Below are 14826 nucleotides of genomic sequence, written 5' to 3' on the forward strand. Positions count from 1 at the left end.
ATGCAGGCTAGAATTCAGCTATGGGAACAAGAGAGTTATGGAAAAAAATATTTTTGTAGAAATCTCTGTAAAGGGGAGAAGACTCTGCTTGGTTTCAGTTAAAACTTTTTAAACCACAACTTTCTTTAGTGATTGTGATGAACCTTTATAACTCAAAATCTTCCTCCGGGCTTCACAGCTCTTCTGAAAACTCTCAAGATACAAAGTCAGTCACTTGGTTTTAAAAATGCTGGGGCACACCTGAACTCACTTTGAAGGGATAGCTTTTACCTTCAGGGTTAATTTAAATGAGTTATTGCAAAAGCAAACCCTTTCATTGCTTTCCTGTTCTTGAACATTGTATTTGCTTGGATTGATGGGAATATAACAATTGAATTTTTTTTCCCAGATAACCGTGTACTTTGTAATACTGCTGCAGTGAGTTTAGTTTTTTTGAAGCCTTGATTCTGAGTTGATTGTCTCCTAGTGAGCAAGCAGAACTGCACAGCCTGAGGCAGCACACTTGTAACTATAAATTAAATATCCTTGAATTACACTGTTAGGATAACATTATAAGTCAACTGAAGTGATATTATGTATTCAGGTGAAATAAATTTCTTATTTTGCTGTGTTGGCTATTTGAAAATAGGTATTTGTAGTCTAGCTGATCTTTTCCATCTTAAAAAAAAAAAAAAAAAAAGCCCCCAAACTGCAGCATTGATGTCTGGTGTTTTGTTTTTGTTTTTGTGTTTTTTTCTAAAAAAAAACTTAAGTGAGACAACTTTCCTTGTTTAAACTGTAAATCCCCATGTACTGAATGAGCTTATTACTGTTGTTTCTAGTTAGCTGGCTTACACTGCAACACCATATTCTTGGGCAGATGCTGACCACATTTTTCTCCCCGAATTATAAAGGAGTGGTAGTTAACAGGTATCGCTGCTCAGGAGATGGCCAAATAAGAACAAGAAAGAAGTTTAGTTGAGAGACTGTATGGTACTATCCTTACTTTGTTGAAGATGGACAGGATCCTTCACATCGGCTTACAGTGACGTTTGTAGAACAGCCTTTGTAAGTTATGTTTTCTTCATACTTGAGTTCTCTGCAAGGCTCTGTCAAATGTAAAAAGACAAAAAGTACAGCAGAAATTCTTAGTCTTCTCAAGGGACCTTTGCTGGATGCCAAAGCCTCCATACTGGGTTTCATGGAAAACCATTCCATTCCTAGTGCATGAGTCGATTAACAAGTCACAAGTGAGTAAGACCGCAATAAAAGGTTTTAAACCAGGCCCTGAAGCTGCGTGAGGTAGTTACCCTGGAGGACAACTAAGAAAATGCAAGTCTCTGGAATTAGAAATGAGGAAAAAAAAAAAAAAAAAAATCCTGTTAAGAATATAATGCAAATTCAGTCCAGCAGGACAAAACTAATCCACTGATGAGAACAGAGAGATGCAAATAAAACCAGCTGGCTAATCCTGGTGGAATTACTTCTGGCTCTCAGACTTTGTGTTAGATTTTCCTTGCTTGAAAAATGCTTAATTGATTCATTTTAAGGATTGATTGATTGATTTATAGACAGCCAGAAGTTCAACTGAAATGCCTGCCTGAACTCTGTCTTTTCTTACTAGATAGAACACATAATGCTACATAGCAGGTAAAGATTAAAGGTATTGATCTTGCGTTTTCTCCTGACCTGAAACAAGACACTAAGCAGTAACACACAATTTTAAAGATTGCTTTTGAAATTCATGTTAAGGAGAACAAAGATGTTGAATACTATGAAGGTAATTCATGCACCTCTCATGCTGCCCTTTTGGGCACATTCAGGTTCCCTGCTTGAAGAAGGGTTACGGGTCAAACCTGCACATTGTTGTGGGGAAGGCTCAGTTAATACTGTAGTAGGAATGTGAGAATTTGTCACTGGAAAATAAGGTGACTAATAACTGGACACTAGACTAATGTACTATACCTGTATCTCATAAATGAAAAGCTAGGAGCTGGACTAGTATTTAAATTTTCTTTCTGAACTGAAAGGTATTGTTAATGTTCTGCAAGACTGAAAAGTACCAGAAATGCTCAGTTTAGGGCTGAAAAATGTGCAGAGGAAGGAGAACAACTTGTTTGCTACTTTCTGAACTCATGAAATAAATACTGAGAGGTGTACTGCCTGTTGCCTCCAAGGAATAAACCCTGTAAGAGTATGGTTGGGGAGATACTGTCCTGAAGCACTTTAAAAAAAAAATGCAAACAGAATCTAGAGCTAGGACCAAAACCATAATTATACTGGGGCGAATCTTCCTGCTTATGTGAGGGTTCCTGCTTGGATTCCCATTCTGTGAGGTGAAAATTAAGAGGATGCAGGGAAAGCGGGGTCAGAGGGAGCGGGGCAAGAGAAAGAATCCCTCGGGTCAAGCTGTCATATCCCGATGCTCACGCAATCGGTCAATTTGAAAGTCCTTTCTTTTCAAAAAACCTGAAACCAGCCCCTTTGGTACTGCAATCCCTGTGTGACAGTGGGGGGAAGGACAGGCGCTGCGGTCGGTCGCTTGCGCTGCAGGTTCCGCCGTGCCTTGTGGGGGAGGTGACTGACCTGTACAAGCCACGCTCTGCTGGTGAGATGAACGGTGAAACCAGAGGTGAAAGGTTCTCCCAGAGGCTCCTGCACCCCCTGTTACATACTGAGCCTCACGTCACCATTTGAGAATAGTAGTTAACCACAAATACTGGTTCCTTAGTTGAGTAATTGGGACCCTTTGTGTAAATCAGCCTTCTGGGGTAAGACTCGGTGGGTGATGTCTTGGATGGCTTGAGCATGGTGTTCCACTTGGGTCATTTTTTGTTGCTGTTACAGATACGTTTCTGGTTCAGTTGATCTGGTTGTAATGACGGGATGGAGGATTTTGTGTGAAGAGTCACAACTAAAGAAATAGCATACAGATCTCTGGAAAAATTTTGAACGTGTGCTTCAAAGATAAGAAAAATAATCTCATTATTAAGCAGTCTAGAAAAGGGCAGGCCTATTAGGACGCTCCTAATTCTTGGAAAAGATAAGGCAAGTGAAAACTGTGAGTCGTTGGAGGTGAGGTTGCACTTTCTTTAGGAATTAAACGCATAAAAAAAAGAACAAACAGTGAAAGTGATACATGATTACAGAAGGCAACAGGAAAGAAGGCAGTATGAAATGTCTCAAGTATGCTTTCCAGATAGATTTTTCCTTTGTATGTTGAACTCTTCCAAAAGGGAATGCTAAGTAGCTGAAATTGAGATGTTAACTCTTCTCTGGGCCCTCAAACAGTGGTTAAAACAAATAAACATACAAAAAAAGACTCACAAAGGAAATCCCCCTTCCATTCACAGCCTGAACAGTGCGTATGCCATTCTGGTTTATTAGAAGGATTAATCCATGTCCTAGGAAGTGTTGAATAAAAACTCTCTGCCTCAGTGTTCCAAAGACTAAAAACTAGGCCTCTACTACCCATACAGAATAGTCAAAAATGTATAGATACCTCTTGTATATCCACACCAGTGTTCTTGACTCCTATACTGTGGACTCTAAAGTGGGACAGTTCCATTTAAAACCAGTAGGGAGGATGTTGCTTTGTGTGATTCCCTTGACAGGAAACTGTGCAGAAATTGTATGTAGAATGTGCTATTCCTTCAGTCAAAATATAAAGGTTTTAATTATGCACAGGAGCCCAAAACCATCACTGTACCTTGAAAACTAAGAAAACACTATCCTGGAGAAGAGATACCCCAAAAATGCTCAAGTGTGCAGAAAGTATGTGAGAACTAAGACGAAGAATACACGGTAAATCAAGAGATAGCCTGTTCATATAAAAGGTACCATTCTTACACTGCTTAACAGGGATTGTAACATTAAAAATATAACAGATCTGTGACTCTCCTGATACACTTCGATGTAGACATTAAAAGGTGTGTATCAGGGAAATTGCTGATAATAAATCAAAGACTTCAGACAACTACTCTACAGAAAATAATGGCAAAAAGGACAAAATGAAAAGATGGATACCAGTGCATACAAATGGTATCATAGCGAAAGAATATGTAATACAAAAATTCATACACTCAAAGAAAAGATGTGCTAAAAACAAAAACATCATATAAGAAAATATATGGATATACTTTACCTTGTGGCACTGTTACTGGTACAACAGAAGACAAGGATGTTGAAAGTCTAGAGGTGAAAGAAGGAGAAGACGTAGTGCGGGTAGTGGTTAATGTTGATGTTTGCAAAGAAGTTCTTTCAAAAGACTCTGTAGAAGCAGTAGTGATAATACTGGGTGCAAAAGTAATTGTTGTAGATAAAACAGTTGGGATCAAAAGTGGAGTGGACTTCACAGCGGTACTGGTAGGAACTACTACTGCAGATGTTTTCCGATGTGGAGCGAATGTGGTATTTTGGGAGGAAAAATATGCAGTACCAGGAGCAGAACTATGAACGGACGTAGTGAGAGTGGTCGGCGTGGGCTTGGGGCTGGAGGCTGGGGCAGATGTGGAGGAGACTGTGGAGGTGGCGGCGGCTGGCAGGCGGGTGCTGAGCGGGCTGCTGGGGGCAGGCGCAGAGCTGGGACTCGCAGACGTCCTTGTCAGAGGGAGTTTGGTGCTGCTGGCGGGGCTGGGCTCTCTGGAGACAGAGGTCCTGGAGGTGCTGCTGGCGGAGGTGGCGGCGGTGGTCTTGTGCGTGGTCAGAGGCGGCACCGCGTGTGGCACGGTCGTCTCTTTGTGGGTGAAGGCTGCTGGGAGGGAAGCAGAGGATGACGGTGGGTGGTCAGGAGAAGAGGGGAAGGCAGAGGAGGTGGGCAGAAGGCGCGGGCTGGGCCTTGGGCACAAAACGCAGCCCCATATTGTGCTGAGTCGTCCTGGGCAGGGTTACTGTGTTTGAATGCGTAATGTGGTTTTTTAATAGCAGGGGAGGGGGCTCTATTGGTGGACCCTTGTGAGAAACTTCTCAAAGCTCCACCTCTGCACCAAAATTGAGCCAATCAGCTGTGCCCCTGCGATAATGTATTTACGAAGGAACGTGGTGAGGAGTAGTTGGGCTTGTGAGGAGGAGTTACTGCAGCTGTGTGAACACCAAGGTCAGTGGAGGAATGGAGGAAGAAAGGAGGGTGGAGTTGTGCCAGAGCAGAGACCCCTCTGTATCCTGTGGGGAGACGGCAGAGCGGCCCCCCCCTGCCACCCATGGGAGATCTACGGTGGAGCAGACACTGATTTATGGCCTGTGGCTTCTGCCTTATTGATCAAGGTGTCTCTGCCTGAAGAAGGCCGGGGTCTTGTGGGATAAGGCAGCCCCTGCTATTGTAGTTCAGCGCTGGGAGGATTGCAGCTTGCCCCATGCCGGAGCAGCTCAGGAAGGGCTGCAGCTCATGGGACGGACTCCAGTTGGAGAAAGTTGGTGTCCCGCTCCAGAGCAGTTTAAGGAAATGCCGCAGCCTGTAGGAGGGACTCATGTCTGTGAAAGTTTGTGGAGGACGGTCTCCTGTGAGAAGGGGACCACGCTGGACTGGGGGGAAAAAGTTCCAGAAGGTCTACTTATGGAAGATGGAAGAAGCACCAGCACTGACTGCAACCCCGAATTCCCTGCACCTGCACCGCTCTGGGGAGGAGGTAGAGATATCAGGAGAAATGCTGAGCCCGGGGAGGAAGGGAGGGGTGGGGGGAAGGTGTTCTCAAGATGTGTCATTGCTTCTCACTGTCCTACTCTGTCTAAGTGTTGTTGTTAGTCTCTGTAATAAATCTGTCTTCTATTTTTGTTCACCGAACGAGTCCACATCTTCCCCATGACCATAATGGCTGATTTGCCCTTCCCGATCCCATCTTTAATGTCAAGCCAGGCTCATTGGTCCCTTCTCATCTCTGAGAGAGAAAACGGATGTGTGAGTACCTGCGTGGTGCTCATTTGCCCTCAGAGCTCAAACCACAATAGCAGTAGAGAAGATCGGGCTTTGAGCTGCTTCCCTAAACCTCCCCGTCCTGCTCTGCCACAGTCGTGGCAGATGTGTGTACCAGTCCGTGATGGGGTATCCCTGGCTGGGGCCTGAGTTCCCACACAGCCCCTCACTCACTGGCCCTTCACAGGAAGGGGGAGAGAATCAGAAGTGGAAGGGAAGAAAAGCCTCACATGTCCATATACAGATGGTTTCAGGAGTGAAGAAACTCAAGGGAAAACAAAGCAAATGCCACCCACGAGATGCAGAGGCCAATCCTCACCACATTCCACCAGTGGCCAAGGCCCAGCCGGTCTCCGACAAATAGCTAGGTGTGAGCAAGTCATCCTGCAGCCCACACTTTACTGCTCGGCAGGACGTTCTGTGCTATAGAGGATCTCCTTGTCACTCCTCTGGGTCAGCTCTCCTGGCTGTGTCCCCGGCCAAACTCCTGCCCAGCCCAGGCCCACTGCCCGGCAGGCAGAAGGAGAAGCAGAGGCAGCCAGGATGCTGTGCCAGCGCTCCTCAGCAACAAACAGCTAAACCACTTGTGTGCTATGGACACGGGCTTGGACACACATCTAAAACACGGCACCAGACAACCCGCGAGGAACACAAATCAGCTCCGTTCCAGGCAGAGCCCGTGCGCAGGGGCCCAGGAGTGCAGCAGCCCCCAGGCTGGCCAGCGGCAGTGGGAGGGGAGGGCCGAGTGCCAATAAAGATGCGCAAGTGGCGTGTGGTTCGTGGAAGGGATGATGGGGAGGCAGAGGTCGGGAAGGAAGGAAGGAAGCGTAAGAGCAGGTAACGGCGGGCACGTGAGTCGGGCAGGGTAGGAGGGAGCCTTACCGGGGTGTGAGGAGCTGATCCACGTTGAGGACACGGTTGAGGAGGGAGAAGAAGCAGGCGAAGGCAGCGGGCTGGTCTTGGCTGTGGAAGGGGCGGGGGACTGCGGTGCAGGCACCTCCTTTGGAGCACTGGTTGGTGGGGAAGAGGGCTTGGGCCTTAGGGTGGTCGGCGTGGGCTTGGGGCTGGAGGCTGGGGCAGATGTGGAGGAGACTGTGGAGGTGGCGGCAGCTGGCAGGCGGGTGCTGAGCGGGCTGCTGGGGGCAGGCACAGAGCTGGGACTCGCAGACGTCCTTGTCAGAGGGAGTTTGGTGCTGCTGGCGGGGCTGGGCTCTCTGGAGACAGAGGTCCTGGAGGTGCTGCTGGCGGAGGTGGCAGCGGTGGTCTTGTGCGTGGTCAGAGGCGGCACCGCGTGTGGCACGGTCGTCTCTTTGTGGGTGAAGGCTACCGGGAGGAAAGCAGAGGATGACGGAGGGTGGCAGGAGAAGAGGGGAAGGCAGAGGAGGTGGGCAGAAGGCCTTGGCTGGGGCCTTGGGCAAAAAAATTAGCCCCCTATCATGCTGCATCATGCTGGGCAGGTGTTCTGGTTTTGAGTGCCCATGTGGTTTTTTGGTAGCAAGGGAGGGGGCTGCAGTCGTTGCCCCTTGGCAGGAGCTTCTCCAACCTCCCCCAGCTCCAAGTCAGCTCCACCTCTGCACCAAACCTCAGCCAACTGGCTGCGCCTCTACGAAAATTTATTTAAGAAAGGATGTGGTGAGGAGGAGTGGGACTTGTGTGGAGGAGTTGCTGCAGCTGCGTGAACACCAAGGTCAGTGGAGGAATGGAGGAAGAAAGGAGGGGGGAGGTGTGCCAGAGCAGAGACCCCCCCTGTAGCCTGTGTGGAGACGGCAGGGCGGCCCCCCTGCCACCCATGGTGGGATACAGTGGAGCAGACCCTGATTTATGGCCTGTGTTTTTTGCCTGTATTATCAAGGTGCTGTGCCGAAAGAAGGCCGGGGTCTTGTGGGAAAATTTAGCCCCACTGTTGTACTTCAGCGCTGGGAGGATTGCAGCATGTGGGGGTGTCCCACGCCGGAGCAGCTCAGGAAGGGCTGAAGTCTGTGGGACGGACTCCAATTGGAGAAATTTTGGGGAGGACTGTCTGCTGTGAGAAGGCGAACACCATTGAAGAGGGGAACAAGTTCCAGAAGCTCCCCCCACTGAAGAAGGAAAAGCAGCAGCACTGACTGCGCCCCCCATTCCCTGCCCCTGCACTGCTGGGAGTAGGAAGTATAAGCCTCGGGAGCAGAGCACAGCCCTGGAAGAAGGCAGGGGTGGGGGAAAGGTGTTCTCAAGATGTACCATTGCTTCTCACTGTCCTACTCTGTTACATGTTGTTAGTCTCTGTAATAAATCTGTGTTCTTTTTTACCTTCTCCTAACGAATCTGCCTTTTCCCCATGACCTTAATGGCTGACTTGCCCTTCCTGATCCCATCTAGAATCTCAAGCCTGCCTTATTTGTCCCTTCTCATCGCTGAGAGAGAAAATGGACGTGTGAGCGGCTGCGTGGTGCTCATTTGCCCTCAGACCTCAAACCACAACAGCAGTAGAGAGGATCGGGCTTTGAGCTGCTTCCCTAAACCTCCCCGTCCTGCTCAGCCACAGTCGCAGCCAACATGTGTGCCAGTCATTGATGGGGTATCCCTGGCTGGGGCCTGAGCACCCACACAGCCCCTCACTCACTGGCCCTCCACAGGAAAGGCAAAAAAAGCCCCACATGTCCATATACAGGCGGTTTCAGGAGTGAAGAATCTGAAGGGAAAACAAAATAAATGCCACCCATGAGATGCAGAGGCCAATCCTCATCACCTTCCACCAGTGGCCAAGGCCCAGCCGCTCTCTGACAAATGGCTACGTGTGACAAAGTCATCCTGCAGCCCACACTTTACTGCTCGGCAAGCTGTTCTGTGCTATAGAGGATCTCCTTGGTCACTCCACTGGGTCAGCTCTCCTGGCTGTGTCACCGGCCAAACTCCTGCCCAGCCCAGGCCCACTGCCCGGCAGGCAGAAGGAGAAGCAGAGGCAGCCAGGATGCTGTGCCAGCGCTCCTCAGCAACAAACAGCTAAACCACTTGTGTGCTATGGACACGGGCTTGGACACACATCTAAAACACGGCACCAGACAACCCGCGAGGAACACAAATCAGCTCCGTTCCAGGCAGAGCCCGTGCGCAGGGGCCCAGGAGTGCAGCAGCCCCCAGGCTGGCCAGCGGCAGTGGGAGGGGAGGGCCGAGTGCCAATAAAGATGCGCAAGCGGCATGTGGTTCGTGGAAGGGATGATGGGGAGGCAGAGGTCGGGAAGGAAGGAAGGAAGCGTAAGAGCAGGTAACGGCGGGCACGAGAGTCGGGCAGGGTAGGAGGGAGCCTTACCGGGGTGTGAGGAGCTGATCCACGTTGAGGACACGGTTGAGGAGGGAGAAGAAGCAGGCGAAGGCAGCGGGCTGGTCTTGGCTGTGGAAGGGGCGGGGGACTGCGGTGCAGGCACCTCCTTTGGAGCACTGGTTGGTGGGGAAGAGGGCTTGGGCCTTAGGGTGGTCGGCGTGGGCTTGGGGCTGGAGGCTGGGGCAGATGTGGAGGAGACTGTGGAGGTGGCGGCGGCTGGCAGGCGGGTGCTGAGTGGGCTGCTGGGGGCAGGCACAGAGCTGGGACTCGCAGACGTCCTTGTCAGAGGGAGTTTGGTGCTGCTGGCGGGGCTGGGCTCTCTGGAGACAGAGGTCCTGGAGGTGCTGCTGGCGGAGGTGGCGGCGGTGGTCTTGTGCGTGGTCAGAGGCGGCACCGCGTGTGGCACGGTCGTCTCTTTGTGGGTGAAGGCTGCTGGGAGGAAAGCAGAGGATGACGGTGGGTGGTCAGGAGAAGAGGGGAAGGCAGAGGAGGTGGGCAGAAGGCGCGGGCTGGGCCTTGGGCACAAAACGCAGCCCCATATTGTGCTGAGTCGTCCTGGGCAGGGTTACTGTGTTTGAATGCGTAATGTGGTTTTTTAATAGCAGGGGAGGGGGCTCTATTGGTGGACCCTTGTGAGAAACTTCTCAAAGCTCCACCTCTGCACCAAAATTGAGCCAATCAGCTGTGCCCCTGCGATAATGTATTTACGAAGGAACGTGCTGAGTATTAGTTGGGCTTGTGAGGAGGAGTTACTGCAGCTGTGTGAACACCAAGGTCAGTGGAGGAACGGAGGAAGAAAGGAGGGTGGAGTTGTGCCAGAGCAGAGACCCCTCTGTATCCTGTGGGGAGACGGCAGAGCGGCCCCCCCCCTGCCACCCATGGGAGATCTACGGTGGAGCAGACACTGATTTATGGCCTGTGGCTTCTGCCTTATTGATCAAGGTGTCTCTGCCTGAAGAAGGCCGGGGTCTTGTGGGATAAGGCAGCCCCTGCTATTGTAGTTCAGCGCTGGGAGGATTGCAGCTTGCCCCATGCCGGAGCAGCTCAGGAAGGGCTGCAGCTCATGGGACGGACTCCAGTTGGAGAAAGTTGGTGTCCCGCTCCAGAGCAGTTTAAGGAAATGCCGCAGCCTGTAGGAGGGACTCATGTCTGTGAAAGTTTGTGGAGGACGGTCTCCTGTGAGAAGGGGACCACGCTGGACTGGGGGGAAAAAGTTCCAGAAGGTCTACTTATGGAAGACGGAAGAAGCACCAGCACTGACTGCAACCCCGAATTCCCTGCACCTGCACTGCTCTGGGGAGGAGGTAGAGATATCAGGAGAAATGCTGAGCCCGGGGAGGAAGGGAGGGGTGGGGGGAAGGTGTTCTCAAGATGTGTCATTGCTTCTCACTGTCCTACTCTGTCTAAGTGTTGTTGTTAGTCTCTGTAATAAATCTGTCTTCTATTTTTGTTCACCGAACGAGTCCACATCTTCCCCATGACCATAATGGCTGATTTGCCCTTCCCGATCCCATCTTTAATGTCAAGCCAGGTTCATTGGTCCCTTCTCATCTCTGAGAGAGAAAACGGATGTGTGAGTACCTGCGTGGTGCTCATTTGCCCTCAGAGCTCAAACCACAATAGCAGTAGAGAAGATCGGGCTTTGAGCTGCTTCCCTAAACCTCCCCGTCCTGCTCTGCCACAGTCGCGGCAGATGTGTGTACCAGTCCGTGATGGGGTATCCCTGGCTGGGGCCTGAGTTCCCACACAGCCCCTCACTCACTGGCCCTTCACAGGAAGGGGGAGAGAATCAGAAGTGGAAGGGAAGAAAAGCCTCACATGTCCATATACAGATGGTTTCAGGAGTGAAGAAACTCAAGGGAAAACAAAGCAAATGCCACCCACGAGATGCAGAGGCCAATCCTCACCACATTCCACCAGTGGCCAAGGCCCAGCCGGTCTCCGACAAATAGCTAGGTGTGAGCAAGTCATCCTGCAGCCCACACTTTACTGCTCGGCAGGACGTTCTGTGCTATAGAGGATCTCCTTGTCACTCCTCTGGGTCAGCTCTCCTGGCTGTGTCCCCGGCCAAACTCCTGCCCAGCCCAGGCCCACTGCCCGGCAGGCAGAAGGAGAAGCAGAGGCAGCCAGGATGCTGTGCCAGCGCTCCTCAGCAACAAACAGCTAAACCACTTGTGTGCTATGGACACGGGCTTGGACACACATCTAAAACACGGCACCAGACAACCCGCGAGGAACACAAATCAGCTCCGTTCCAGGCAGAGCCCGTGCGCAGGGCCCAGGAGTGCAGCAGCCCCCAGGCTGGCCAGCGGCGGTGGGAGGGGAGGGCCGAGTGCCAATAAAGATGCGCAAGCGGCGTGTGGTTCGTGGAAGGGATGATGGGGAGGCAGAGGTCGGGAAGGAAGGAAGGAAGCGTAAGAGCAGGTAACGGCGGGCACGAGAGTCGGGCAGGGTAGGAGGGAGCCTTACCGGGGTGTGAGGAGCTGATCCACGTTGAGGACACGGTTGAGGAGGGAGAAGAAGCAGGCGAAGGCAGCGGGCTGGTCTTGGCTGTGGAAGGGGCGGGGGACTGCGGTGCAGGCACCTCCTTTGGAGCACTGGTTGGTGGGGAAGAGGGCTTGGGCCTTAGGGTGGTCGGCGTGGGCTTGGGGCTGGAGGCTGGGGCAGATGTGGAGGAGACTGTGGAGGTGGCGGTGGCTGGCAGGCGGGTGCTGAGCGGGCTGCTGGGGGCAGGCGCAGAGCTGGGACTCGCAGACGTCCTTGTCAGAGGGAGTTTGGTGCTGCTGGCGGGGCTGGGCTCTCTGGAGACAGAGGTCCTGGAGGTGCTGCTGGCGGAGGTGGCAGCGGTGGTCTTGTGCATGGTCAGAGGCGGCACCGCGTGTGGCACGGTCGTCTCTTTGTGGGTGAAGGCTACCGGGAGGAAAGCAGAGGATGACGGAGGGTGGCAGGAGAAGAGGGGAAGGCAGAGGAGGTGGGCAGAAGGCCTTGGCTGGGGCCTTGGGCAAAAAAATTAGCCCCCTATCATGCTGCATCATGCTGGGCAGGTGTTCTGGTTTTGAGTGCCCATGTGGTTTTTTGGTAGCAAGGGAGGGGGCTGCAGTCGTTGCCCCTTGGCAGGAGCTTCTCCAACCTCCCCCAGCTCCAAGTCAGCTCCACCTCTGCACCAAACCTCAGCCAACTGGCTGCACCTCTACGAAAATTTATTTAAGAAAGGATGTGGTGAGGAGGAGTGGGACTTGTGTGGAGGAGTTGCTGCAGCTGCGTGAACACCAAGGTCAGTGGAGGAATGGAGGAAGAAAGGAGGGGGGAGGTGTGCCAGAGCAGAGACCCCCCTGTAGCCTGTGGGGAGACGGCAGGGATGCCTCCCCTGCCACCCATGGTGGGATACAGTGGAGCAGACCCTGATTTATGGCCTGTGTTTTTTGCCTGTATTATCAAGGTGCTGTGCCGAAAGAAGGCCGGGGTCTTGTGGGAAAATTTAGCCCCACTGTTGTACTTCAGCGCTGGGAGGATTGCAGCATGTGGGGGTGTCCCACGCCGGAGCAGCTCAGGAAGGGCTGAAGTCTGTGGGACGGACTCCAATTGGAGAAATTTTGGGGAGGACTGTCTGCTGTGAGAAGGCGAACACCATTGAAGAGGGGAACAAGTTCCAGAAGCTCCCCCCACTGAAGAAGGAAAAGCAGCAGCACTGACTGCGCCCCCCATTCCCTGCACCTGCACTGCTGGGAGTAGGAATTATAAGCCTCGGGAGCAGAGCAGAGCCCTGGAAGAAGGCAGGGGTGGGGGGAAGGTGTTCTCAAGATGTGCCAATGCTTCTCATTGTCCTACTCTGTCTTAGTGTTGTTGTTAGTCTCTGTAATAAATCTGTGTTCTTTTTTCCTTCCCCTAACGAATCTGCCTTTTCCCCATGACCTTAATGGCTGACTTGCCCCTCCTGATCCCATCTAGAATCTCAAGCCTGCCTTATTTGTCCCTTCTCATGGCTGAGAGAGAAAATGGATGTGTGAGAGGCTGCGTGGTGCTCATTTGCCCTCAGAGCTTAAACCACAACAGCAGTAGAGAAGATCGGGCTTTGAGCTGCTTCCCTAAACCTCCCCGTCCTGCTCAGCCACAGTCGCAGCCAACATGTGTGCCAGTCATTGATGGGGTATCCCTGGCTGGGGCCTGAGCACCCACACAGCCCCTCACTCACTGGCCCTCCACAGGAAAGGCAAAAAAAGCCCCACATGTCCATATACAGGCAGTTTCAGGAGTGAAGAATCTGAAGGGAAAACAAAATAAATGCCACCCATGAGATGCAGAGGCCAATCCTCATCACCTTCCACCAGTGGCCAAGGCCCAGCCGCTCTCCAACAAATGGCTGGGTGTGAGAAAGTCATCCTGCAGCCCACACTTTACTGCTCAGCAGGACATTCTGTGCTATATAGGATATCCAGGGTCACTCCTCTGGGTCAGCTCTCCTGGCTGTGTCACCGGCCAAACTCCTGCCCAGCCCAGGCCCACTGCCCGGCAGGCAGAAGGAGAAGCAGAGGCAGCCAGGATGCTGTGCCAGCGCTCCTCAGCAACAAACAGCTAAACCACTTGTGTGCTATGGACACGGGCTTGGACACACATCTAAAACACGGCACCAGACAACCCGCGAGGAACACAAATCAGCTCCGTTCCAGGCAGAGCCCGTGCGCAGGGGCCCAGGAGTGCAGCAGGCCCCAGGCTGGCCAGCGGCAGTGGGAGGGGAGGGCCGAGTGCCAATAAAGATGCGCAAGCGGCGTGTGGTTCGTGGAAGGGATGATGGGGAGGCAGAGGTCGGGAAGGAAGGAAGGAAGCGTAAGAGCAGGTAACGGCGGGCATGAGAGTCGGGCAGGGTAGGAGGGAGCCTTACCGGGGTGTGAGGAGCTGATCCACGTTGAGGACACGGTTGAGGAGGGAGAAGAAGCAGGCGAAGGCAGCGGGCTGGTCTTGGCTGTGGAAGGGGCGGGGGACTGCGGTGCAGGCACCTCCTTTGGAGCACTGGTTGGTGGGGAAGAGGGCTTGGGCCTTAGGGTGGTCGGCGTGGGCTTGGGGCTGGAGGCTGGGGCAGATGTGGAGGAGACTGTGGAGGTGGCGGCGGCTGGCAGGCGGGTGCTGAGCGGGCTGCTGGGGGCAGGCGCAGAGCTGGGACTCGCAGACGTCCTTGTCAGAGGGAGTTTGGTGCTGCTGGCGGGGCTGGGCTCTCTGGAGACAGAGGTCCTGGAGGTGCTGCTGGCGGAGGTGGCGGCGGTGGTCTTGTGCGTGGTCAGAGGCGGCACCGCGTGTGGCACGGTCGTCTCTTTGTGGGTGAAGGCTGCCGGGAGGAAAGCAGGGGATGACGGAGGGTGGCAGGAGAAGAGAGGAAGGCAGAGGAGGTGGGGAGAAGGCGTGGGCTGGGCCATGGGCAAAAAAACGCAGCCCCATATTGTGCTGAGTCATCCTGGGCAGGGTTACTGTGTTTGAATGCGCAATGTGGTTTTTTAATAGCAGAGGAGGGGGCTCTATTGGTGGACCCTTGTGAGAAACCTCTCAAAGCTCCACCTCTGCACCAAAATTGAGCCAATCAACTGTGCCTCTGCAATAACGTATTTACGAAGGGATGTGGTGAGTAGTAGTTGGGCTTGTGAGGAGG

At 52.6% G+C, this 14826-nt stretch overlaps 1 protein-coding gene across 1 annotated transcript in view; it reads right to left on the reverse strand.

The window, feature by feature from the left end:
- The window catches only part of MUC6 (mucin 6, oligomeric mucus/gel-forming), a 62446-nt gene that overhangs the window by 1133 nt on the left and 46487 nt on the right, over nt 1-14826 (reverse strand). The window contains exons 35-39 of the mRNA XM_042785145.1: nt 14068-14508; nt 9177-9620; nt 6770-7210; nt 4124-4732; nt 986-1088 (exon numbers count right to left, since the gene is read on the reverse strand). Coding sequence (XP_042641079.1) covers nt 986-1088; nt 4124-4732; nt 6770-7210; nt 9177-9620; nt 14068-14508 — 2038 coding nt within the window. The remainder of the gene's footprint in view (nt 1-985; nt 1089-4123; nt 4733-6769; nt 7211-9176; nt 9621-14067; nt 14509-14826) is intronic.

The sequence above is a fragment of the Tyto alba genome, unplaced genomic scaffold, assembly GCF_018691265.1.
Source record: "Tyto alba isolate M040663 unplaced genomic scaffold, T.alba_DEE_v4.0 Super-Scaffold_8, whole genome shotgun sequence".
NCBI lineage: Eukaryota > Metazoa > Chordata > Aves > Strigiformes > Tytonidae > Tyto > Tyto alba.